The 26,168-nt window shown below is 41.1% G+C and overlaps 2 protein-coding genes and 1 long non-coding RNA gene across 11 annotated transcripts in view; 1 reads left to right on the forward strand and 2 right to left on the reverse strand.

Moving 5' to 3' along the window:
• The first annotated feature begins 1,834 nt into the window (after positions 1 to 1,834).
• LOC107268268 (LIM/homeobox protein Awh) lies at positions 1,835 to 17,616 on the forward strand. Of its 6 annotated transcripts, none has more exons than XM_025085595.1 (6): positions 1,835 to 2,103; positions 12,684 to 12,961; positions 15,704 to 15,921; positions 16,002 to 16,268; positions 16,354 to 16,524; positions 16,609 to 17,616. In XM_025085595.1, the coding sequence occupies exons 1-6, from the start codon at positions 2,098 to 2,100 to the stop codon at positions 16,689 to 16,691; spliced, it is 1,023 nt and encodes a 340-aa protein (XP_024941363.1). In that variant the 5' UTR covers positions 1,835 to 2,097; the 3' UTR covers positions 16,692 to 17,616. The 6 variants fall into 6 exon arrangements, with proteins under 6 accessions (XP_024941363.1, XP_024941365.1, XP_024941366.1 ...); XM_025085597.1 differs by having other exon boundaries at positions 16,624 to 17,616; XM_025085598.1 differs by having other exon boundaries at positions 16,002 to 16,250.
• On the reverse strand, positions 5,087 to 6,036 carry LOC112494434. Its single transcript, XR_003059840.1, has 3 exons — positions 5,824 to 6,036; positions 5,259 to 5,370; positions 5,087 to 5,166 (listed from the first exon to the last, which is right to left on the reverse strand). It is a non-coding gene; the product is annotated as an uncharacterized LOC112494434 (long non-coding RNA).
• Positions 17,617 to 17,745: 129 nt separating the features above from the next.
• LOC107268266 (LIM/homeobox protein Awh) overlaps positions 17,746 to 26,168 on the reverse strand; it is an 8,993-nt gene continuing 570 nt past the window's right edge. The window contains exons 1-7 of one of the 4 annotated variants that reach the window (XM_025085575.1): positions 24,996 to 25,097; positions 24,781 to 24,905; positions 24,346 to 24,353; positions 21,087 to 21,370; positions 18,726 to 19,180; positions 18,365 to 18,565; positions 17,746 to 18,227 (exon numbers count right to left, since the gene is read on the reverse strand). In XM_025085575.1, coding sequence (XP_024941343.1) covers positions 18,199 to 18,227; positions 18,365 to 18,565; positions 18,726 to 19,180; positions 21,087 to 21,370; positions 24,346 to 24,353; positions 24,781 to 24,838 — 1,035 coding nt within the window. In that variant the 5' untranslated portion in view covers positions 24,839 to 24,905; positions 24,996 to 25,097 and the 3' untranslated portion in view covers positions 17,746 to 18,198. Of the gene's footprint in view, positions 18,228 to 18,364; positions 18,566 to 18,725; positions 19,181 to 21,086; positions 21,371 to 24,345; positions 24,354 to 24,780; positions 25,098 to 26,168 lie in introns of those variants that run through there. The other 3 variants (XM_025085576.1, XM_025085577.1, XM_025085578.1) reach the window with 3 other exon arrangements.

Raw genomic sequence — 26,168 nt, forward strand, 5'->3', positions numbered from 1 at the left:
CTATAGAATACTACCAGGTGTATATGTATATATATGTATATATACAGCTTGTACTATAATCTACTAAGGAATAGGAAGATAAAATACAGTGTGTACATGTATATACATATTTATAAATTTCTTGATGTAAAAAATCGTCACCGGTTACGATTTACAATGAAATTATTTTTGGAGTCAGGTGGTGTCCTTAAGTGAATGTCCTAAAGACGTCCTCGGGAGGAGGAGGCCATTCGATTGGGCTTAAGGGTCGCCGTGGAATTCACATGAAAGTGCGACTGGACGAGCTGGACAAGTCACGAGAGGAAGATTCATGGTCGACATTTCGTGCTGGTGCACATGCAGCGATTTCGCATGGACTTCGCCAGTACGAGTCGGACCTGAGGATGATCTATGCTCCAGTGGGTCATAAAGCACTGGTCATCCTTGTTCCTGATGCTGAACGGGTCCTGAAGCAATTGAGGTTGGATCATCAGACAAGGACGTGCCTTGATCAATAGAGACCTAACCTATAACCCAGTGACGTAGTTAACTTAGTAGAGGCTATGCGAACAAGGACTTGAGGATGATCTATGCTCCAGTGGGTCGTAAAGTACTGGTTATCCGTGTTCCCGATGCTGAACGGGTCCTGAAGAGATTGAGGTTGTATCACCAGACAAGGACTTATAAAAGTACCTAGATCAATAGAGACCTAACGTATAACCTAGTGACGTAGTTAAATTAGTAGAGGCTATGCGAACGAGTGTCTGCTGGGTCTGCGGTTGGTCGTTATAACCTAGTGACGTGGTTAACTTTGTAGAGGCTATGCGAATGAGGACCTGAGGATGATCTATGCTCTAGTGGGTCGTAAAGCACTGGTCATCCTTATTCCCGATGCTGAACGGGTCCTGAAGAAATTGAGGTTGGATCATCAGACAAGAACGTATAAAAGTGCCTAGATCAATAGAGACCTAACCTATAACCTAGTGACGTAGTTAACTTAGCAGAGGCTATGCGAAGGAGCGTCTGCTGGGTCTGCGGTTGGTCGTTCCTTAGTAATAATCCGCGTAGCTGCCGAAGGTGGATGGACTGACGTACAGGGCTATTTTGAGTCAAAGGAGCCAAAGGCTTCAGATTCTTATTTTCCCATAAATAACTTTAATGACGCGCCGCGGCAGTTCAGGTTTTAGGTATAGAAGCCGTGTCTGTAGCTGTAGGCAGCCTTGTATTATTTATTGTATATCTGTAGCCATATACATATGTGTATAGGACGTGTATGCCTGGGTATACCTACGTGCACTGGGTTACAACGTGATGAATATACTTCAGGATTCTTTCCCATTCCCATCCAGGCGCGCGCCTGGTCACCCCTTTTTTTTCACGAGGACCAACCTAACCCAAGGATCCGTTCAGGTCACGTGGTAGGGAGAATTCACGTAGGATTTGATATTCCTTCGATCTAATCCTGACACCCCCCAGGTGCATCTGGGGAGCCAAAGTTAGGCCTAAGTAGAACAAAAGTTTGGTAACATCCTATCGAGGAGTATCAGTTCTCTACGTTCCACGCCTTTCACTGATACCAATGAAGACGGCATGGTCCAACCAGCGATCTGTTATCTATTGTCCAATTCCGCGCTGGGCTAGGCCTGAACCGGCGTTGGTAAATTATAGCCGGGGTCCTAAACGCGTGCGCCCGAAGAAGGCCGAGGATCCGTTCGGCAATGCTCGTCGATTGGCGGAAGGTGGATTCGGACGTCGTAGGGGTCGGTACTGATATTACCAATCAGAGAGAAACGTCAGTGGCGACGCCGAGCGTCCGCTCCGCCCATTCCTCAGATGAGCTCCGCCTTCCGTCGAGTACACTTCTACTTGTGACTTTGGTTCTTGCTCCTCGTGATCTCATACTTCGAACTCGCGCAGAGCTTCGAATTTATCCAGATTTATACTGGCTGTTATCGTTATCACCGGATGTCGTGCGGTAAAAGGAAAATAATATTTTGTGCCGGAATCGGTTCGCTGACGTTCTACTACATGGTTATACCGTATTGCTGATCAGGAATACGTGGTGCTGGTTATTGGACATACATTTAGGATCCGCAATCTCGGTATAGTGAACGCGTCATGAAGGTAAGGAAATCAGATCTATTCAAATATTAAAAGAATATAAATATTCCGGTAGGGATTTTTATCCAGGTAGCAATAATCAAGTTCTCTGGCAAGTGTTTGAAAATATTGTTTTTTTCACTCTCTTGTCAATATACCCAACAGCTGTACACACTTCGGTTGAATATACCAATAGTCGTTTGCACAGCTATATCCCGCGGACCGCCGTCTCGCGCGTTTATTAATAAAAGCCGCGAGACTTCATATCGGCGCGTATAATGGAGTCTCGTGGTGACAAAGTCCGAAGGACGGCACTTGCCTACAGATTCATTAATGCTGTCCAGACTCTGTTGCAGAGTCGACTTGCCTCGTGCTTAATGGATTTATTAAGGAAGCCCCTTGTTCTCGGGACCCGAAGGATTTAGCATTTCGGAGCGCATGAAAATGCGGCTTGATGATGTTGATGAGCGTTGGTGGACAAGTACCATCTTCTGTTAAGCCAAGGAGATAAAACCCCGCGTACACGAGCCTAGTCGTTATTGTAAGGAGATAAAACAGCGGGCAGTCAAGGTGGTAGGACTGGAAGAGATTCAGGCAGGAAGGACGAGGAGCTCGAGGCCGCGCCTATCCCGTTCATGGAATAAAAAAAAGGATTAAGCGCCGATAACTTCAATTGTCTTGTCAAACTGTCAATCATCTGTCAAATAGATCGTACTGCCGATTTGTTTTGCATAAGCCTTCACGGGTTTGACGATTCATTTTTTTTATTGGTGATATACAAATGTTTTTTATACGTTTTATAAATTTCTTTTTTTCGATGTTTACGCACTATTTGGATTTTATGTGGTTGACACACTTTTCGTTTGATCACTGTTCGATAAAGGATGGGCGAAATTGTAATCGGACCTAAATATAGAAATTTATGGGTTTATGTTGAATATTTGGGTTTTAGACTCGGCTTTAGGGTTTTTGTCGAAATTATCACTCCGCCGGTTCAATTAGGTGTGGTACTGGGTAAGGGTTGCTTGTCTCTCTTTTAAGTACGTCTTATGGGGATTTCTGAGGTAAAAAGAAAAACCATAACTCCGGATCAAGCTGATGCGCCATTTTGCGCTTTAGCACGACAATTTACTGGACCACACAGGATGGGATTTCGTTTTCAAAGGAGACTCGCAAATCACAACCCTTGCAAACTCTGGATCGCGTGGGACGCAAAGTATTTCAGATGGATCCTACTTGCGATTCTTATCGTTCTTATTCCGTTTGGCTTTTCTTTATGCGGAATTACTTGTCGCGGTAGATTCGAATATTCAAGGACAAATTAATCAGGCATCCATGAAATTGGATTGAAGTATCGGATTTTTATATGAGAATCAAGCACAATTTAACACGCGTATGAAACTGTCAAAAATTGTCGGGATCGCAAGTATTTCAGATGGATCCTACTTGCAATTCTTATCGTTCTTATTCCGTTTGGCTTTTCTTTATGCGGAATTACTTGTCGCGGTAGATTCGAATATTCAAGGACAAATTAATCAGGCATCCATGAAATTGGATTGAAGTATCGGATTTTTATATGAGAATCAAGCACAATTTAACACGCGTATGAAACTGTCAAAAATTGTCGGGATCGCAAGTATTTCAGATGGATCCTACTTGCAATTCTTATCGTTCTTATTCCGTTTGGCTTTTCTTTATGCGGAATTACTTGTCGCGGTAGATTCGAATATTCAAGGACAAATTAATCAGGCATCCATGAAATTGGATTGAAGTATCGGATTTTTATATGAGAATCAAGCACAATTTAACACGCGTATGAAACTGTCAAAAATTGTCGGGATCGCAAGTATTTCAGATGGATCCTACTTGCAATTCTTATCGTTCTTATTCCGTTTGGCTTTTCTTTATGCGGAATTACTTGTCGCGGTAGATTCGAATATTCAAGGACAAATTAATCAGGCATCCATGAAATTGGATTGAAGTATCGGATTTTTATATGAGAATCAAGCACAATTTAACACGCGTATGAAACTGTCAAAAATTGTCGGGATCGCAAGTATTTCAGATGGATCCTACTTGCAATTCTTATCGTTCTTATTCCGTTTGGCTTTTCTTTATGCGGAATTACTTGTCGCGGTAGATTCGAATATTCAAGGACAAATTAATCAGGCATCCATGAAATTGGATTGAAGTATCGGATTTTTATATGAGAATCAAGCACAATTTAACACGCGTATGAAACTGTCAAAAATTGTCGGGATCGCAAGTATTTCAGATGGATCCTACTTGCAATTCTTATCGTTCTTATTCCGTTTGGCTTTTCTTTATGCGGAATTACTTGTCGCGGTAGATTCGAATATTCAAGGACAAATTAATCAGGCATCCATGAAATTGAATTGAAGTATCGAATTTTTATATGAGAATCAAGCACAATTTAATACACGTATGAAACTGTCAAACACTGTCAGCAATATTATTTTCGTTGGTCAATTAACTTGATAGTCACTCAAGTTAAATCAGACCTGAATACTTTTTTGTGAATTACCCTGTATAACGCATATACAAAGATATTTTATTTCTATCGAGTACAACTGTTCGTATGTTTTACATGACGAAGATGAAATTATCGTCGGTGCACGAGGTCAATGTGTTTTTTTTGACAGCTCGAAATCAATCCATTCAAAACAAATCGCACGTGGCTTTAGATAAAATAAGATAAATATATGCTAAAAAAGAAATATTAAAATATATTCAGTACAAAAATATATATATATATATATAGTTTGTAACAAACATTTCATGCAACGACACATGTTCCGTGCTTAGAGACTTGACTGATTTCGAACTGTCAAAAAAAAACCATCGAACTAGTGGACCAACTATAGATATATTTTGTATACGTGGACAGATGAAAAACAATAATTTTTTTTGCGATATTTAAAAAATGATTTTCATAATTTGCAAAATTATAATTTTATCAATTTTTTATATATTCAATGTTATTTGTATATCTGGTTACCAGCTAGATCAGTTACAATCCAGTTGATAGGGATCTGAGGTAATACAAATTTGGACTCCTACTTTATGCTGAAATGAAAATTAATTTTATTTAACAATGCTTTTATAATTTTTACAATTTATCATTTTATTTGATTGATTAACAGTGTTTATTCGATTACCAATTGAATCCTTTATTAGCGATATCAATCTCTTAGCAGGAGCTGATTCACGTATTTTAATAAGTGTGCTTCCTTCACATATTATTTTTCCAATTTTGTCTGTATGTTTAATCTGCTGCAAAAAAACGTTTTGAAACTTGAAATTATCGAGATCGATATGCGAATCTTTGATTGATTATAAAAAAAATTTATTGTTGCCAATTCATGATTAATCGACGGTATAGCCAAATGATATATTTGAAGTGTTTAAAGAAAAGTCAGTATACATGAACAGAAAAAATTTTGTAAATATTTTTTTTGTATAATAACATTTCGACAATGAAAATAAGATTAAATTCATAATTTGACTAAAAATACTTATTTTTAATATTTTCAATTATATATATTTATATATATATATATATCATAGTTATGTGTATGATCATATCCCCGTCCATTACAATTAGATAATTTTGAATTCAGTGCCAGAAGATTTAGCATCTCGTGATAAGACTAGGACTATTAAAATTATTTAATCATTAATTTTACGTTGGATATATAAAAAAAACATCAGTAAATTAATTACATGAAATATGAGTCAGTAATAGCTTAGGTTATGTGCTATGCTACTAAGTATTTTCCTTTTGGTTTTATTTTTTCTTCGCCAGCATGTAGACACGAGGAGACGTAACGTGGATTGATGTAACGTAATGTAACATATGTTAATTAGCTCAAAAATCAAACTCTGCTTGCACAACTATATATTTTGTATGTAAATTTATATTTGTTTCTTTTTTAATCAGTTACTCGCGTGAATGAATCAGCGAATCGAGTAATAATAAAAAAAAAGAAAATAAAACATAAGAGCATCTCCCGAAATGGCCCAATAAGGATGTCTTTAATTTTGAGTAAAATTGACTAACTTATCGATTTAGGCCATTTTCTTTGAAATATCATGATTTTTAGTTATTTTAGTAAAAACTTTTTTTTTCATTTTTTCCATTTTTTTCCCTTGGTCCACCTACGTCAGCGCTTCCCATGAAAGATTAATAACGGGCGCGTAACTTTCGGTCGCATCTGGTCGCATCCACAACGCGCGACGGTTATCGTAATAGGGTGGATCGGTAGGGAGGGAAGGGGGGGGGGGCAGGGACAGTTTTTCAAGTAGATTCTCATAAAGGCGTTAGTCCATGAAAGCTGCGTGTTCATTTCGATGAAGACAAAAAAGAAATAAAAGAATGAGAAGAAAAAAGGGTGTAGCAAGGAGAAGAAAAAGAAAGAAGAATATCCACGAAGAAACGGCGGATAGGAGAAAGGAAAATACAAGCAAAGGAAAGATAAGACGTCGCTACAACGCACTCTCCAAATATTTGCCGAGTATTTTAAAAAGTGGCGACAGCGATCGTATAGCACACTTTGATAAATATAGATAAAATCTCATTCATACAACATTACTTGAATATGAATCGTCTTCGCGTGACCTTGAAAACCGGAACCGTCCTATCTATATAGATAACACAAGTGCGAAAACACATTTTTTCCACGTGTTTCCTATTACCTAATTTCATAAAATTGCAAAAAGATTGCGTAAGAAAAAGTCGATAACTGCTTCAAATCCGAAAAAAAAGGAACCAAGTAAAAAAAAAGGGCTATAAGAATATAAGCCGCAAAGTCCATCCAGAAGTCCTTTTGTCCCATTGTATGAAATGATAGGCTAGCTTCCATTGTAGCGATATACGCTCGAGCGTGTACGTAAGGGCGTGTATAAAGGTTCGATACACAATGGGCGACACTCGCAAAAGGTGACCTGCCGGCGAAAATCGGATGGCGATTTAAATGGATTTCGAGTGGCCCCCTCTGAGCAGTTCAGCCAAACCGGGACTAACCGAGTCCAAGAGAGGGACCCATTATTATATATATACCGTGGACGAGTGAGACCCAAGAGAAGGTATATACCTAGATATACGTACATTTTCAAAAAGATGCATTCTGGGTACGAAGGCGTGAAGAGGCTCGTGCCCTGTCGTTTCTTTTTGTAAAATCGGCAAAATCTTGTCGCCTAGAAAGAAAAAAAAATCTTGCCATTATTTTTCAAAGGTCCTCGAGAACATCCGTAGTGGCCACTTTGTCAAGTTCCCACCTGGACCCAGAAGGATGCGAAAGATGCCAGCGGCCATTTTTGACCCCCCGGTACCAGTTGACGTTAATGAATTTCTTTTTCGTGTTACTTATGCTTTTCTTGTCTTCTTTCTCGTTCTCTTTTGTTCCTTCTTTATTTTTTTTTTCATTTTTGCTTTTTCCGTCAAATTTTTGAACGCCCGGTGGCTGTAGCAAATTCGTGAAATATTTTATAATCAATATGCAAGCCACTCGCTCAAGCCAATCGTATTGCACGGTAGTTATTGATTGTGAAATGTAAAATTAATTTTCGACTTTTTGATCATAATTTAGAAAATTTTATTTTAACGGACTATATATTTATCTATAGACTATATAATTTATCTATAGTATACCTACGCTAATTATATATATATAATAGCGTGTAAATAAATTTTTCTTCCGTTATAGGAAACTCATTTCTGTTCCATGTACTATATACAGGTATAGTGGTCTAACCGTAGGTAACCGATGCTTTGTAAATGGTAGTTATATATACTAGGAAAAGAAGTATCGGTTTCAATGGATGGGCCTTGCTGTCACGAACGAAAAGTGACACAGGGGCCCATCGTGCAAAACCCCATAGTGGGGTCCACGGGACCCCCTGTAGCGGCTCTTTCATAGCTGAAAGTCATACCGACCTTTCATAAACCGAAACCGAAACCACTCGAAACTCAGAATGGGACAGAGGTTTTTTTTTCGAGTCAAGATTCCTCAAAAGGTCCAAAGTTCATCCAACCGGCAAATAAGCTAATAAAAAGCTTGAATTATTTTGCTTGATCTGTAAGAATCGGATATTTCAAAAATCGTTGATCCTCTGGATCACTCTAATTTATGGATCGTCATTGACTTGTATCGTGTTGGAATTTTTTTTTTTTTTTTTGGAATATTCAAAATTCATATTATTCTTTATTGTCTGTTTTACGTATTATATATTATTTTATCTTTGTTATATCACATAACCACGTAACTTCTAACACTCGGTTTTTTAAGAGTTCACCTGGGAACCTGTTATACGGATTCACGGCTCTTTGATATCCTGGCGCATATCTTAGACTAATAGCCGAAACGAGCCTAATCCTGGATTTTACGATCCCGCCTTATACACAGCGCTATATTATTGTCACCAATAACTCTGGTTCCTCGAAAGCGTGGGTGGAGTCAGGCGCTAAGGTATATTCCACCTTTACTAAATGACGCTTATTGCTCCTGCGAGAGTAGCAGAGGCGAAATCAGGCAAAGTGCATCGGACAGTTTTCGTATTTTAATTGATGGTGTTTTTTGAAATGAAATTTTTCACGATTTAGGTATTTTTTAATTACAGCATTTTTTTCTATCATACTAATCACGGCCTATTGGAAATATCAGGATTAATATGAGGTGTGGTAATCGTTCGTAGATTGGAAAGTACCACGTGGTTAGTTTTGGATATTTATTTGAAAAAAGGTTGTTCTGACTTTTTTTTAAATTTTGAGCATTTACAAATTTATTTTATATTGATTATCCAGGCTATTTGCATCTTTCTTCATTTCTATTTACCATAGAGTTAAATAAGAGAAATATCATTATGTCAAACGGGCTAAGAAATTTTTTCAAAAACATTATTCCCCTACGAAGCTTACTGTAATACGTTTTATTATACATTACAATGATATGAAATCTCCCATAGTAAAAATACCGTAAAAATAAAGCATTGACATCTGCTTTATGAAAACAAAAAAAAGCCGTTCTGTCAAAATAATAAAAGTAACCAAAAATCCTATTAAAAATGTGTAATGATACCATTTGATTTTGAAAAAAAAATATCAAGATAAAATAAAAATGGCCGATCGGTAAGAAATCCAAGTCCCGCGGTTTGTCGCCTCTAAACGTGTGAACATTTGGCTAGTTATACACGGTGGTTAACCATACGTCACGGAGGGCAGACAATGTTCGTAGACGGGAGTCACATAATAGCATTGTAATATAATACCAGTGCCTAGTACCAGCCCCATAGGTTTAGTCCCACTGTGTTAGATCTCTGCCATTTGTAGCTCTCGCGGTTACGAACAGCGTGCAAGTCCTGCAAGTCGCACGAGGGAGCCAGGGGCGTGATATTTAGGGTTCTCCGCACATCTCTACAGGTTTATTATGTACTAGAGTTGAGAATGGGCCCGTAGGTAGCCAGCCGTGAAGCCGCCGTGCCAGTACGGTTCGGTATGGGCAGCTTTGGCAGAAACCGCACAAAGGGGATGACAGGGAAAGGAGGGGTAGAAGTTTGCGCGTCGATCATTTTTCAGATTTTTTATTGGACGCACGCACGCCCCTTCGATCTGGTACATCACCTTTTTTTTCCCCCCCTGTATAAATGACTCGTACCACCTTTCGGAAGCAAGCATATTTATACGATCGCCATTGTACTCAACGCACTTGAATGATTGTTGGTGCTCTCGAAAATTGCGAATCATCCAATGAAAAAGTTGAAAAATTATTAACCCTTGTCGATTTGCATCTTTTCCTTGGTATCCTATTTATTTGCCCCTTAGGCATGTGCGACTGGATGATTTCGAGTACTTTTTTTCTACAAGTGCAATTTTTACATTGACCCTTTTTTTTAATTTCAAGTTGGGTCTTTTATTTTAAATGCGGATCGAGTCCTTGAAATTTTTTTTGGGATTATTTTGAAATATATGAAAATTGAATATTTTCAAGATATTACCCTCATTATTTCCCTATCTTGGTTCATTAAAAAACTACTGGTCTGTTATATGGGTACCTTACTTCCTTCCTTATGGCTGTTATATGGGTTAGGGACTGGTAGAATTTTGTGTAACAAGACTGCCAACAGAAAGCAGGCAAAATCTGACCGTCTGCTTGGATGCGCATTATGCGCCAATACAGAGGCGTAGCCTGCGCGCCCTTACTTAAGGGATGTTAGGGGGTTGGTCTTGTTGCCTGTACATACTAGGGGATGGCCCACACCCCCCAACGAGATATACACTGGATATGGGGATGTGTGTGTAGGGGTGGGTACGGTTCCAACTTTGAACTGTATTTGTGTGCCGCATTGAAAGGGGATGTAACACGTAAGGGATGAATTGCTGTGGTTATGTTGGCGGCACTGTCGGACACCATGGGGTTTCCTCGCACGCTTAACCAGCTGCCCCCAGGACACCTCAGATATTTTCACTCTTGCTAAGACTCGTAAACTGGCTTCCTGCTCCCACCAGATTGCATTGCATTAAGAATACACGGTGCTCGTTGAAAATCTACGAACCTTCGTACGATTTGCTGTATACCTTTTCTGTGATTACATGAATTATATAATTAACCTTAAAATTAGGCTGATTAAGTAAGTTTTGAAAATTCGATAAATTTCAAATGAATCCGACCAAGGCTGAATCTGGTCCGAAATTCAGTCCAACGCATTTATTCACGTTTAAACGAATTATAAAAATTCGAACCTCCCCTAATTCAAAAATAAAAATTATATCACATAGTAACTCAGCCGAAAGGTGAATAGTAAAAAGTACTGTACTTTCAGCGAAAGTCAGTAGGAATAGTAATAACGTTTAACAGAAGAGGCTTGATTGTCAAATTAAATTATTATACCAAGGGGTTGCCATAACTGTAGAATTTTTTAATTAAAAAAAAATAGTAAATTACATTAGGTATCTTTAAACAATTTATTTTCTCTTTTATATTATTATATATACAGTACATGTTTTAATATTCCATACCAAAGATTACACCGTGCATATTATTTCCAATTTCGTCTCAGACACTTTTTATCTATAAATTTATGAAATTTATCTCTTACCTTTCATCGACTTAGGTACTATACGAGTAGGTCATTGAAATAGTAAAAAAAAATGATTTCGTACTACTATGCCTTACTAGTGCAATCGTACAGGTAATATTTTCCTATCGAGAATAGTATTCAGTAGGACCCCGATCAACCGGGGAGACTCGAGACAGAAAATTCCACGGATAACTGAAATTCTGATTGATTCGAATTAAACGTAATTTATTTTTGTCTCCTAACACAATTTAAATGTAACGCATATACATCCTTACTTCTATTATGGGTGTGTTCCGAAATGTACTGATAAGTACTGCCAGTACTGTATCCAACGCTGTGTCATTATTCATCCATACGCATCTAAGAGAGATGTAACTACTTTTACAGTACTGTCAGTACATTTCGGAACACACCCTATATAGTAGTATGTAAAACTCTCATGCTTCTTATCTCCCCAAATAACTGCACTCCCGCTAATCGGGGGTTGTACCGTTCGACTACAAAAATCTAATAGTGAAAATTTTTTTTAATATTTAGAATTTCAATTTCTCTCAATAATTATCCTCATTGAGGCTTCCTGTCTGTATGCTACTATTTTTCAAAGTTCAAATTAACTATATTGTCGGCTGTCTTTCATAATATTGTTGATAATTTGTTGATCCCTTTCAGCGAGGGAATGCTAACAAAAAGCTCAATTTCTCATTACAGCCTTCCGAACCAAGTTTTGGATCGTTTTTAGGTAAACTTTATTTAATATGAAAAATATCTGATTATATAATTTTACATAGGTACGAAGTTGATATGATAAATATAGTTGGGAAACATGAGACGTAATTCAGATTGTGGAGCGCATCAAATCGATAATTAATATTACCAATGGGGGTGCCAGATGAAACACATACTTTATGGAAGCTGTATTTGAATTTTAATGAACAAGGATAAAAGAGTCTAAAGAGAAAATTGATCCCAACTTCCCTTTTGAAACAAAGTGGACGTACCACCTCAGCTATGGACTCTGACTGTGGGACTCATTGATTTAGATATTTTTAATATTAAATAAAGTTTACCCGTAGATGATCCAAAACCTGGATCGAGACGCTTTAATAAGAATTCGAATTTCCCTTCAACATTTATTGGCTGAAAATGGGTTAACAGACTCACGAACAATATTTTTCAAAGTATTGCAGATCATCCATCTTTTCCGGTGCAGCCTTCATTTTGAAAATTGGTACGAGGGTATCAACCTCAACAGACCCCAGACAATTTTCATATCAATCATATACACGACTCTACGTCCCATCTTTACTCGCAGCATCCCATAGTGAATTCATCCCTTCCGCTAATCGCTCTTCCAATATTCATCTCTATTTCCGTCTACGCTGCCCTACAGTTCTATACAACAACCGACGGGAGCTCCGTTCCGCAGCATTAACCAACTCGAGGACCCATTCTAACCTACACAACGTATATAACCAACCGGTATCACCCAGTTCTCCGTCTTGTTCCAGACCGAAGTGGAGGACATGGGGTCAGAGAGTATATGCGAGACCGTCGGACAAACAACAACCCTTGGCGCAACCCCGGGGGTGGATTCGAAACTAGCAGCCGGTGTAATGGAGTGCGGCGGTTGCGGGGAACGTGTTCGCGAGAGGACAGTCCTCTGCGTGGGTGGCAGAACATGGCACTCACGATGCCTGCGCTGCTGCGCATGCGCGAGGCCACTTCACGATCAACACTCCTGTTTCCTACGCGGAATGCGACTTTACTGCAGACACGACTACGCTCTGTGAGTTATTTTCATGGAACCTTTACGTACCAGTAAGACACGGATACCTCGTGGATGTCAACGGTACAGTTACATGAGTTTTTAATGCGGCAGTCGGAGAAGCTAGGCGGTTGCGCCGTCGGATCGCCGAAAATAACAAAGCGGTCTCCATGACAACGGAGCCTAGGCGTGGATCGGTCTTCGTATACGGGAACAATGATTCTCCTGTTGAAAATCCAAGGGTTACCTTCTTGGATCTACGCTCAGCCCCAGCCACGAGTATCATAACAGATTCGAGACTTTGGATGACCTCGCGTTACGACCTCGACACCTGGTTCGTGACCACGCACTAATTCCTCGAGGAAGACCTCGATTACCGTCGGACGACCCAGGACGACTGAGTCTCTTTCGTTCTCTCTACCAGTCTCTTGGGGATCGCTGCGTCGAGCGTCGGGATCTTACTTGGTTCCCATGTTTCGGGTCTCGTGTGTACTCGCTATGGGTCCCGTACGTACGCTGTTCCTCGGGAGTGACTCGTGAATTGTCCAGGAGGTCCGTAGAGACTGGCTAACGTGTTTATCCAACTGTCAATCAGGTACCCATGCCTGGACGGATCTCCGTACGTGTAATGGACTCGTGGAGCACGTATCTATATGGTCACATGTACACGAACCCATACGTGTCGTATATCATAATATCCGATCACAATAGTATCATTGCTAGGGTTATCTGACGTGGATATCTGACTGGCGCCTTCGGCAATCTGTCCTGTACTCGTACGATTGTACAGTCGTGGGTCGTATTGTCGTAATCGAGGTAAAATCGAAACGGTCACGGAATTCGTTGAGACTCGGCTTTGGTATTTATGATGGAAATTTTTTTGGAATTCTCAAAAAAAATATTTCAATATACTCGCTTACACCGATGCGATATAAGGTGACGATGATTTGAATTTACGGGCTGCGAAATATAACGAAATTTTATTTCGAATACTTTACCTATGGCGAAGATCTTTAACTGAGATAGTGATTTTTAGAATGATCTTAAAAATGTTTTTTTTTTTAGTACCCGTCGATCTGTATAGGGAATTAGGCTGTACAATAATGGCGAGTCCTTTTCCTTGCTTCATTCTTGGAAGCTGTGTCATCCCGTCCGTGAGAGAGAAAACTCGACCCTTTCGGTTGACTCCTCGACCAGAGAAATAAGAATGGACACGCGGGGAGGTCCGTAGGAATTTGCCGCGTAATTTTTATGGTCACTTTATATCGCTTCGTAATGAATTCTTGGGGTGAATACAAAATATGCTTTTAAATTTAAGAAAAAAAAAAAGTAAATAAAAATTCGTAATAAATCGATAACAATTACAAGAAAAAAAAAATCGTGAGTCTCCACCGTATTTATTAAGTAACTTGCAGTAAGCACGGCAGAGCCCGATTGTAATGCTCTAAGTAAGATCTAAGAAAAAAACATCTAGAGCCCCGGACGACTCACTCAAAATTCAAATCCCCATAAGATTCCCGCGCTCCGAGCCGTCTAGTCTTTCCGTGGGCGCGTCATCAAAAGAATCACGGTATTATGGTCCCAAGAGAAACAATAGGATTATCCGAGCGTAGCGTAACTTCCCATCCAATCAGGAACGGACCAGACAAGGAGATGTAGCGACGTAACGGGTTCGACGAAGCCGACGCGGAATCGAGAAGCAAAAAGACAAGAGAGGATGGGATCTCTAGGATTCTCGTTTGGAATGTAACGCAGCCCACCGGGATAGTCGCGTGGCGACGTTATAAGGCCAGATTGACCGCGTTAAATATTCCGCATGGTCGTCGCGTTTAAGATGCGAAGGCGGAGGACGACGTAGAGTCCTGGGCCTGGGTCTCTCCCCATGGAATCGGGATGCACTTTCCGTGTTCATGAATATGATAATGGGCTAATGGCCGCTAGTCGTTGTTTAATTACCGACTGCACCGGCCACCGGGTTATCCCGGGACAGGATACGATCCTTCTGGCCTGATCCTGCATAAACCGCGACCAACCCATTCATCTGAAAGTGCGTGCGTGTGTCTTGTACCCCGTTGCAGAACATGGCTACCGTTTACACGGGCGTAGGTCTTACACCCAGTGAAAAAAGTATTAGCGCCTACTATGTGTATATCCTTGAAAAGGAATAATTCCTTGAGATTTCTTTAAGCAAACTAAGAAATATCGTTCACGCGCCGCTTCGGCGAACCTTCCATTAACGTCCTAACGGGCAGAGGTTTATTTGATCAGCCTGCAAGTTCTCGTTCGGGATACATTTGCCAAGAATGACTCCTGGCGGCGGAATAGAGAAATAAATGATCGCGAAACACGCGCCAATGCTGACTACGGTAGTATACTACATTCGATACTCGCATGAACGCGACACGCACTAAAAATACGGGTGTATCAGTTACCCACACTGCTATCGCTATACATTGACCTTCTTGGTTATTTATTATGTCTCCGATTTCCAATTCGAACCTTTCTCGTCCCGACTGCCGCTACACTTGCGTGATACCTGCGCAGTGAGCGTCTGCGCACTACCCGCGGTAACCGTTACAAATTTGAATTTCGTTATTGGACTCGCGTCAACGTCTCGCGCAGGGAAGCTGGTTAAGTACGAATAGATCTTCCGTTCTGCGATAAACCTTTGCGATATTAAAACAGCTTGTTGGGAATCGTACGATTTATATGATTTATGGTAAAGAAATTGAATGGGTATCCAGTATGTGTATTTATTCGCAGAGCGTTCGGTGCCAAATGTGCAAAGTGCGGAAGGAGCGTCGGTCCCGGTGACTGGGTGCGTCGGGCCCGAGAGAGAGTCTATCATTTGGCGTGCTTCGCCTGCGACGCCTGTTCGCGTCAATTGTCAACCGGCGAGGAATTCGCACTTCTGGACGCCAGATTATTATGCAAGGCACATTACCTTGACGTGGTGGAGGGTAACAATACTTCGTCAGACGGTGAGGTGGTTTGCTGACAATGATACGGGGCATTGGCAATCCGATTGGTAGGGGGAATGATCTAATTGGGCTTATCGTAGAAGGCGGTGACTCCGAGAGCGGGCACAAGGGTGGCAACAAGGCGAAGAGGGTCAGAACGACCTTCACCGAGGAGCAGCTCTCTGTTCTGCAGGCGAATTTTCAATTGGACAGTAATCCTGACGGGCAGGACCTCGAGAGAATAGCCCACGTCACGGGACTCAGCAAGAGGGTCACTCAGGTCTGGTTCCAGAATTCTCGGGCCCGACAGAAGAAACATCTTCATACCGGCAAGATGAAGGGGCAGCACGGTACTGTTATTCATTGTTGTGAGAGTCGATTTTTACGCGATTTAATTAATTTAATAATTATTCTTTATCAATTATTGATACACGTAATCCATGTTATCGTTAGCTCATCAGTCACCCCCCAATTCGTCGGCGTCGCCTGGGGATTTCGGTAGACACATCAACCTCCACCTGACCTACTCCTTTCAGCATCAGCAACATCAGCAGAGTCAACAGCAGACACAGCTGAGTCCTGCTACATGCAAAAGTCCTACGCCCTCCATGTATCATAATCACGGTTAGAACTTTATGGCTATGCTTCTTTTTTTGGTTTTTCCTTTTGTTTAAAAGAATATGGATTTTTAAATACGCTAATTTACAGGTTATGTTGTTTCAGGCTCGGAACAGTCTATGGACGAGTTGTCCCAGGACTCTATGATGCTCTCTATGCCGAACGAAGTTTGAGGACCCCGTCCGTTTGGAAACTGTAAATAGCGAAAGGGATTTCGTACGCGCCCTGAGGTCCCGAGACGTTTATGAAACGTCCCGAGGTGATTCCTCTAGGAGGAATCCGACTGGTCCGCTACTCGGACAAGGATCCAAGGACTTGTGAAGATCGACTGGATTCTCAGATGTTTGGCTGGACGAAAAACTTGGACGCACTTTCCAAGGACCTCGTACTACACCTATACATAGTTGCATATAGATATTTATATACATTCCCAGTGCCGTCGGCTTGGGATTAATATTAAAATAAAATATTGAAGGTGCCAACCCATCTGTCATTAAGATGACGCCATCGCTATGAAATATACCTCCTTGTTTCTTCATATTTATATCGTTGAGCGTTCTTTAGAATTTTCAGGTCAACGACCGCACTGATCTTCAGTTCAGTTTAACCCAATGTGAGCCAGCCCTTGCGGCCTGAGCACTTTAGTGCATAAACGTTAAAGAACTATATCTGTTGTACATACGTTTATCCTTTGTCTAATATGTATCATATAGATTTTTTTTGTCATTTAATTATTTATAGGGCTTTTTAAAGCTTGCACCTATCAACGCTTTGACAATGATCTCCAGACAGTCATATTACCAATAGATAATGCATATCGAATGATTAAAAAAAACGAGTCTATCTACATTTTCAATGTTATTCGGTTAAGAAGAAAAGAATGGGATATATACAAATTTTGCTATTTTTTTTTCCTTTTCATATTTATTTATAAGGAGGAAAAAGCGAGACGGTCCTCTGTGAAAAAGAGGAATAAAAGAGTGTCGGGCGTTATTAAAAAAGATATGATTCTGCATGGTTCTCGCTGTAACATTTGTATTGGAAGCTGTAGGTGAATCTTGATGTAAATATTGTATACAGAATTAATAATGAAATATATGACAGGCATACATAATTTTCGTAAATAAATTATTTTCAAACTCCCATGGAAATGCCGATGAGCGATTAACGATCAAATAAATAAACGATATTAACAATCAATGAATTTCTTTATTTTTAACAGTACGGTTTATAACGTTAACACGAGCCACTTATTCTCGTGTATGTAAACGACCTTAACTAACGCCTTGGATCTACTGTCGATATCCAAGATATGCTCTTTTTATACATCACGCATTACGCACGTTACATATTACAAAGGCGGATACTCATGTACCGTTTCCTCACACTTTATACAATTTTCGTGGATCATTCTACCTGGAATACCATCCACTTGGTGCACAGGCGTTACATTGTGTAGTACATGATTATAGTGGACATGGAATAAATAAAGTGGTAGATGCATATCTGCCCTTAGTCTCTAGCTAATATCTATTTACAATGGTACCCTGACCTCCTTGCCTTATGTACATGGATGAGTTAGGCGAAATTGGGATGGAAAAGAAAAAGGATTGAAGGGAAATGTACAAAAGGGAAAAAAAAGAAATTAAAAAAATATAAAGAAGGTTTGAGAGTCTGGTCTTAGCCGGCCTTGGCGCCCGGATGATTACCTGGAACAAGGTTCCATCATTTGACAGGGTAAATGAGCTTGTACAGAGGGATGACGGTTTGGCAGGGTGTACAAGGGTTTAGTTTGGGGGAGGTGGTGAGAGGGGTGGATCTTGATGATCATTGGAAAGTTACCCACTCTGATGACAGAATTGAGCCTGAAGATGAGTCGGTGTTGTGGGGGTGAGTGGCGTCAACGGCGTGAGGGGTGTCAGTGGACTTCCTGGACTTTCGCTTCCTACACTTCCGCCTTGGTAGTTACCTAGGTAAGCTCCGACCACGTTGACTCCAGCTGGGTACAGGTCGCCAGGATGATGTTGCAGAGGTGGTGAATGGTGCACTGAAGAAGCGTAACGGGTAATGAGGAACCAGGAGTGGCGATAAGAACGCAAGGTAGGCTATGCTTGAGAATGTACTGCGATTGCAGTTGAAGACTTCCGGCAGTGTGAATTAATTTTGAAATTCCGTAAAAAAATGAAAAATATCAAGAGGGAACTTACTCTGAGTCTTGATCTTGCCACTGTGCTTTTTCTGTCGCGCCCTGGAATTCTGGAACCAGACCTGGGTCACTCTCTTGCTGAGCCCAGTGACATGGGCTATCCTCTCCAGATCCTGACCGTCCGGATTGCTGTCCAGCTGAAAGTTGGCCTGGAGAACGGAGAGCTGCTCCTCGGTGAAGGTCGTCCTGACCCTCTTGGTCTTGCTGCCCTTGCCGCCGTGCTCGGAATCGCAGTCCTCCGAGGACGAGGTGTTGTTACCCTCGACCACGTCAAGGTAATGAACCTTGCAGAGCAACCTGGCGTCCAGCAGAGCAAACTCCTCCCCGGTGGACAGCTGACGGGAACAGGCGTCGCAGGCGAAACAGGCCAAATGGTAGACCCGGTCTCTGGCTTTGCGGACCCAGTCCCCGGCGCCGACGCTCCTGCCGCACTTGGCGCACTTGGCACCGAAGGTCCTGCGAACGAAGGAACAAACAAGGTTCGACGTCGTTTTACCCAATGTCTGTGGGGATCCGGCATTCGGAAGCGTGTTCCTTTGACGCAGCAGTAATGTCTCTGTTTTCCACTGGTACCGGTGCGCATGCATAGAGAGGGAGCTAAGGCCAGAGCGCAAAGTAAAAAGTGAGGTTAGGTATTGTATGGAAAAATATGGTAAGCCAGGAAGACGAAGGGATCAGTGAATCCTCCGGCGCATCGTCATGGTCCATCGGTATACATTCGGCTATTGGTTATGTTAATCATAAAGGATACGGACACGCCTAGGAGCCTCAAATCTACCAGAACCAGCCAGACGCTACCCAACTTGTTACGGCCCTGGATCGGGGGATGAACGTCGAACCCCGGTAAGCCACTCTAATCTGCCTTGTATCCGTGGAGTATCTATGAAATTCATTTACATAAATAGTGGCGCCACCCTCTATATACGTGGCATCGCGAGCAACAGGGCCTCCCGTATAAATCCTTAGGGCCCCGCACGTCGGCTACCAAATTGCCCCGCCCTAATTTATTCATTTGTTTTTCCCCGGGCTGACCCATAACTCATACCCGAAAGAGGCATATCGGCTGTAAGCTCTGACCACGTAGAAAAGTTCAAATTCGAAAAGTCTCCATGACTTTCCCGTAAGCTTTCGTCATTAACAAAAAAACACTCGAAAAGGACCACCAGGACGAAAATAAAAAAGAAAGTCCTTCGACACCAGCTTCGTTCGCGGGCGAGAGGGGCCTTACGATTTCTAGTTGAAAGCGCACGCCGCACAGAAGAGAATCACAGCTGGCCCAGGGGCCTTACGAGGCGAATTCCTTACTCCTCGGCACTGACACTCGGCAGTTCTGACTCGCGTGACTCGTGACTCGGCATTCACCCACAGAATGAGACAGATAGGCACGCACATGGAATACGCAGGTTGCTTCCACTGTGAGGTCTTCTCGAAGACGTCCGCGGGACGTTCACGTGTACGCACATATATTTAACCCGCTATACGTACTTTTATCAAATTTTCAATTATCCAAATTCTCTCTCAATATAATAATAACAATTCTATACTCTTATCCAAAGCATCCGGAACTGGGACCTAGCATGAAGTTTCTTACCGAACGTCCCAGGTATCACTTCCAAGATGAAAGTTCATGAGGATCGTCCAAGAGTGCGTGACTATCTGGGACTCAGGATACACGTATGCCGACATGAATAGCCGGCAGTATGTGAGGTCCTTGCCGTAAGAGTGCATCGGAAGACATTAATCACCCAACGGCGACGGGTCTTATTTTTTCATTCCTTGTCTATATCTCTTCGTATCTACACCTATGGACTGATGGGTACAACGCGAGGTCAGAAAAAGTCGTCAGGACCTTTGTCCAGGAAGTCATCGGCTGAGCCGGTACCGTCTATGAAGGCTCGAGTCGACCTTGGCGAATCGATATATCGAATGGGAAATACAGCGAGTTCAAGGACAAATTATTGAAATTCATTGAGTCACGCGCCCGTTAATCCAGCGTCTTCTTTTGGCGATGATCCACCACGTGTACCCCCGTGGACCACGGGGTGTCCTGATATCGGTTATGGAAGTGTCACGAGTTACGAGCTAAGTCGAACAAATGATTCGGCGGAGGTGCTCCCATGGTAGCCGGGGAACGTCTTCTTAAGATCATCTTAGTTCCAGTCCAAGTCACCAGGGGTGCCACTGCAGTACACTTTATCGATAATCTATAATCCTTACCCAGGAGGATCGGGGTATCCTTTACACTGTAGGAGTTCAAACGAATGGGACTGGTTATGGTGCATTGATACCAGAGGCTACTAGGAATATATACTAGATACTTTTTTCTTTTCTTTTTATATCTTTTTTCAGCGCTTCTACTCACAGCGCGTAATCGTGTCTACAGTAGAGCCTCATGCCGCGCAGAAAACAGGAATGCTGATCGTGAAGCGGTCTTGCGCATGCGCAACACTTCAAACACCTCGAGTGCCAGGTCCTACCCCCTACGCACAAAACTGTACGTTCCCGCACACTCTCCCCGCAACCCCCGCAGTCCATCTCCGCGCCATCGTTGCTCTCGGTGATGTTGCTCTTTGACTTTGTTATGTTGTTGTTGTTGTTCGAGCAGATCAAGCTGTCTGGGCAATCGGAGTCCGTTTCGATCTCGGTCTGGAAAATCAAGAACAATTGTTTCATAAAAAATTGTTGCGTAACGTCACGATCGAAAAAAATATTTTTACTTAGTGTTCGATAATGAGGATCATTTTTTAATGAGAAAATTTTGTTTTCTCCTCAAATCTATAATTTTGCCTTTTATTATTTTTTATATATTTCATTCGTGACGGTTGTCCGATATATCTATAAAATTAATATTATTTCTGTCAGACTCGGTATTTTTGATTACTTTTTTCTTTTCTTCTAAATATTCAGACTCAATTGCTAATTGTTACGTAGTAACTTCAAATGCATATCAGAATGAAATTTCCATATAAAAAGTATAGATTAGATTCCAAGGAATCGTTGAAAATTAAAACTTCACGTCTCGGCTTTAGACTCGTCGAGTTCCTGAAAGATTTTCAAAAATCTTAATAGCTCACAAGAAACTTACTTGAAACCTAACCAGAACCGTTTCGAAATCTCAATTAATATATTACAAAGTAAAAATAATTAAGGTTAGGTATGATAAATGACTGCGATACGAAGGAATAGCATCGCTTCGCACCTATTATAAATTTCGTCTTGATCCTCGGGTCGGGTTAGGTAAGTCTCGAACAATGGCTCAGCTGAAGGCATTTCTAATGTATATACGTAACAAGGTGTTATCCATGTTCGCGCAATTTACAATTAATCGAGCACGTACCTATTCCCAGATCGTCTGGTTTACTTTCTTTTCATTTCATTTGAGGTCCGATCATTGTTTATGTTGCTTCCCTTTCCCTCCCACCCACTTCTATCTCTCCTCTTTATTACACTGGACGGTATCGTAGTCGAATAGCCGGTCAGATCGCTTTGCCGGCGCCGCGTTGATTCGCGCTCGGGCAACTAATTAATTAAGTCTGTGAGGAAGAGGCTGTATAATCTAGGTATAAAGGAGGGATAAATTAATTATTCGGTTTCGTGAGAAGAATCATTCGATCCCGAAGATCTAAATCCTTATCCGTACTAAAAATTTGTTATCGCGACGCGGCCAACTACAACAAATAGGCTGAGATCAAAATTTTTTTAATTTTCAAATTTTTTTTTCAAAATATATACAGTCACGATTATTACAGCAATAGTCGATATTTATATTTAAAAAAAATGTCCTCTCAAAAAGTCTCTATTGAGACTGACAAAATAAACCATAGCGAGACCTACAACAGCAATGGTAATTTTTTTCAAAATTTGTTCTTTTCGAAATATTAATTATTGCGCTGCTAATAATGTTTAATGCAAGCGAATCCACGTTGTCCTCGTTTCGTTCGCTGATTCGTTTCACGTGCAAAAGACTCGACTGGCACTCAGCAGGTAATCAATGAGTTCAAGATTCTCCGGCCGAGAAACAATCGTTACCCCTTTATGGACCAGTCGATATTATTTTATCGAAAGATTAACAAACGACCTCACGAATTTACCCACGTGGTTAGCGCGAGACACAATAGGCAGGACAGCCAATCGTATTGGAGAAAAAAATAATAGCAAATCACCGGTACAGGACTGGATATCGACAATGGAAATAAGCATAACGAGTCCGACGACAGGTAATTTCAAGAGATAACGACCGTTTCCTTAGATCTTTATTTTCATCTTATTTTCATCTCTTTGCGGCCCCCTATAATAATTTCACGTGTAACAGGACAGCCAATTGATTTATGATCTGCTGAAGGCGTTCAACCTCCCCGCCTGTGATTTATATCTTTGTGCTTTTCAATCTCATCCCGACTTGCCACCTTAAAGGTCCACCCACAACGCGTGTCAGTCTCATACAAGAACAGCTCGATCGTGCCGCGACGGTAAGAAAGTCACTCGCAACACGGAACCTGGTCCCACCCGAAGGCCCAACATAACCTCCTGGACCAGGGAGACTCCTGACCGGCTCTTTATTACGTTTTCCTAAGTTTACGAGCACCCAAGACCAAGACCCAAAATGGTCCATAGAGTGTAATTTACGATATACTGGAATGCGACCTTAGATACGTACACAGTGACGAAAACGTATTTTTTTTCTATTTTTCATTACGAGACGAACATGAATAAATACAAATAAATAAATTTTTAAGTCCATACTGATTTCCCCTAGTACCACGTTATTGAAGCGCATCGCAATTTTTTTTTTTCAAAATTTTCACAAACCTCGATCAAATCAATCAACCCGCAAAACGTAATCATAATTTTGTGGATAATAGAAAAAGTATCTTTCTCCACCCAAAATCCGGAATAACGCAAATTACCATAATTACGATAAACGGGAGAGATTGCACCCGATTATTCGAAACGGGGGAACCCCCGGACGTTATTACCCGCGAGAGAATCCTCGACTGGATTGGTCCGCCGTCAGGAGAGCCTTATCGATATAATTATAGTAATTTAGCCAAACGGTCTTACGTGACTATAGATGTAACGCTATCGGTAGGGTTCATAACGATAATAAACAAAATCTCCCTCTCGGGACCCTTAAGCTTCGTTCATAATTAAAAAAAGAAATTGACCAGACATATCCATAACAATTCTCCGACTCATCCCAATACAAAGCAAGCCTAAAGGAACGCAATCAGCAAGTAACACCGAAGAATAATGAAAGTAATCATTTATTTGGCCCCGACGTCCCGTGCGACGGGGACGAGTCGGACGTGGTGAAAAATCTCGTAACGTCCAGAGGTCAAGCGTGTCCACCTTGAGGACTACCGGGGACCATTGCACGGGTCTACGCTCTTATAGGTGTAATCGTAAACAGTCATCGAGGAGGCGCACGTTGAAAATTACAACCAGCCGCTTTGCTTTTAGTCGCCTTAGTAGCGATACGAGAGATGAGCTTTAAGGATGGCCACGTGATAGATGCTGGCAATCAATCTTTCCTGGGTTGCGAGCCGTTGATGAGTTCCTGTCGTTGTAACTACGCTCGGTACGATTAATAATTAGAAGAAAATTTTCATCGCTGATCATACCGTAGGACCTAAGAAAAATTGTAAGACCAATTATCTACATTTTTGAAAATCCTGGGACATTGTTTCACTTTTTATCAAAACAGCTAACGCAAATACATATTGTCGCCATTGCCTCACATCACGTATCAAAATGTAAACTCGCAATTGTCGACAAAGTCAACCAGTAAGACGTGCCACAGTGGTAAATTTTGACAGAATTCAGGCTGCATTGCTACCAAAAAATTCTTGTCCAAATACTAATAATACTTTTTCCAAACGTCATTTTTTCCCCTTGCGCACACAAATTATTCAAAGTATTTTACATAGAACTGTGGACGTTGGTTGTACATACGATGGGTCTAGTACCAAGTAAAAAGTCAAAGTTTGATGCATTGAATCAAATTTTCATCATTGCGTGTATGTATGTACATATCGGACGTAGCTGTATAGGCATACCTTCATGTTTAAATCCGAGACGATGACAGTAAGCGTCACAAAACAAATAACTCTCCATTCATCGTTCGTTTACGCTGGTTCAATTGGCTGACGAGTGTGTTAAAAGTCGCGCACAGATATTCTTCCTGCACAGATTAAAAGTAAGCAGCGTGTCACGTAACAGATCACGGCGATGTAACAGAATTCAAACAAAATAACAATTATAATATAATGACCTCACGCTTTAAGGTTAGGGTAACACACTTTGTCCAAGATGCGTATCCCGATCCGAATCGTGGTCCGGAGAAGACTGAAGTCCCGATCATGCCCCTACCATTGGTAACGCGTAACGCAGTCCTACGTTACGCATATACCGAGAGAGAAACAGACAAAGGTGTATCGGTGTGTTGCCCCAGGGTTGTCGAACAGGGGAGTGACGGAGCGAAGCGCCTCTCGCGGACTGAAAACGCAGTCTATAAAATAAGCACCGCCCACGGCACGCCCCTTTTACGTCATTACTCGTGTACAACACATATCAAGAGTACGTATACGCTACATACTGTTCATAGTGAAAATAATTGTACCTTCGGAATGAGTACCATGCCACATAGAGTTATTTGAAGGAAAATTTGTAATAGATATAATTGTGCAATCATTAGTGATAGTAATAATAATAATAATAATATGAAATATTAAGTGCGTATAAAAATATATGTCTCTAGTTAAAGATAACGGTGAGTAAACTATAATTTGAGCCACGCAATGATTTTTGGATAAAATAAATTTAGTTCTTGAGAAAGCAAGTTTTTCAAGTTAAACGAACGGGTAAGATATTTCGATAAATAAATCGTAAGACGTATTATTTGATATTGGGATTATTTTACTTCCCTAATGTATTCACGCTCGTTCGGTTCGCCTCGGGTGATTCTTAATACAAATATTTGTAACTTTATAGGTATCCGAGGATAAAATAAATTTAATGGCAAGAACTAGGTAGACTCGTGTCACTGTGTACAGTGTTGTTATAACCCGCAGGGAAATCCTCTGAGATAAGACCACTTTCTGTCACTGGCTGACAATGAGGATCTACTTGGTTTATATACACGTCGGTCAGATGTGAAGATGTAAGATTACATTAGCTCGTCGATGCGTAACATGTTACCATATAAACAGATAAATACGCACAGGTATTTTCACATAAAGATGCGCCATCTTGAGATTAAAAAACATCCGCGATGTATATATATTGTATACATATATATACGTATATATATATATACACAACAGAGTTGACCGTTACCATGACTACAAGGCGTAAAGAATTTTTATGATAAAATAGCGAAGAGACACAAAAATGAAAAACTCCCCCGCCTTCGTCCAAAGTCACAAGGGCATACTCTGGGGGGGGG

This window comes from Cephus cinctus, unplaced genomic scaffold, assembly GCF_000341935.2.
Source record: "Cephus cinctus unplaced genomic scaffold, Ccin1 Ccin1_scaffold0508, whole genome shotgun sequence".
In the NCBI taxonomy this organism is placed as follows: Eukaryota; Metazoa; Arthropoda; class Insecta; order Hymenoptera; family Cephidae; genus Cephus; species Cephus cinctus.

Excerpts from the sequence above, each read along its gene's own strand:
- LOC107268268 (XM_025085595.1), top strand. Across the intron at positions 15,922-16,001 it reads TAACAATACTTCGTCAGACG|AAGGCGGTGACTCCGAGAGC; the intron begins GTGAGGTGGTTT and ends GGCTTATCGTAG. Across the intron at positions 16,269-16,353 it reads CGGTACTGTTATTCATTGTT|CTCATCAGTCACCCCCCAAT; the intron begins GTGAGAGTCGAT and ends TGTTATCGTTAG.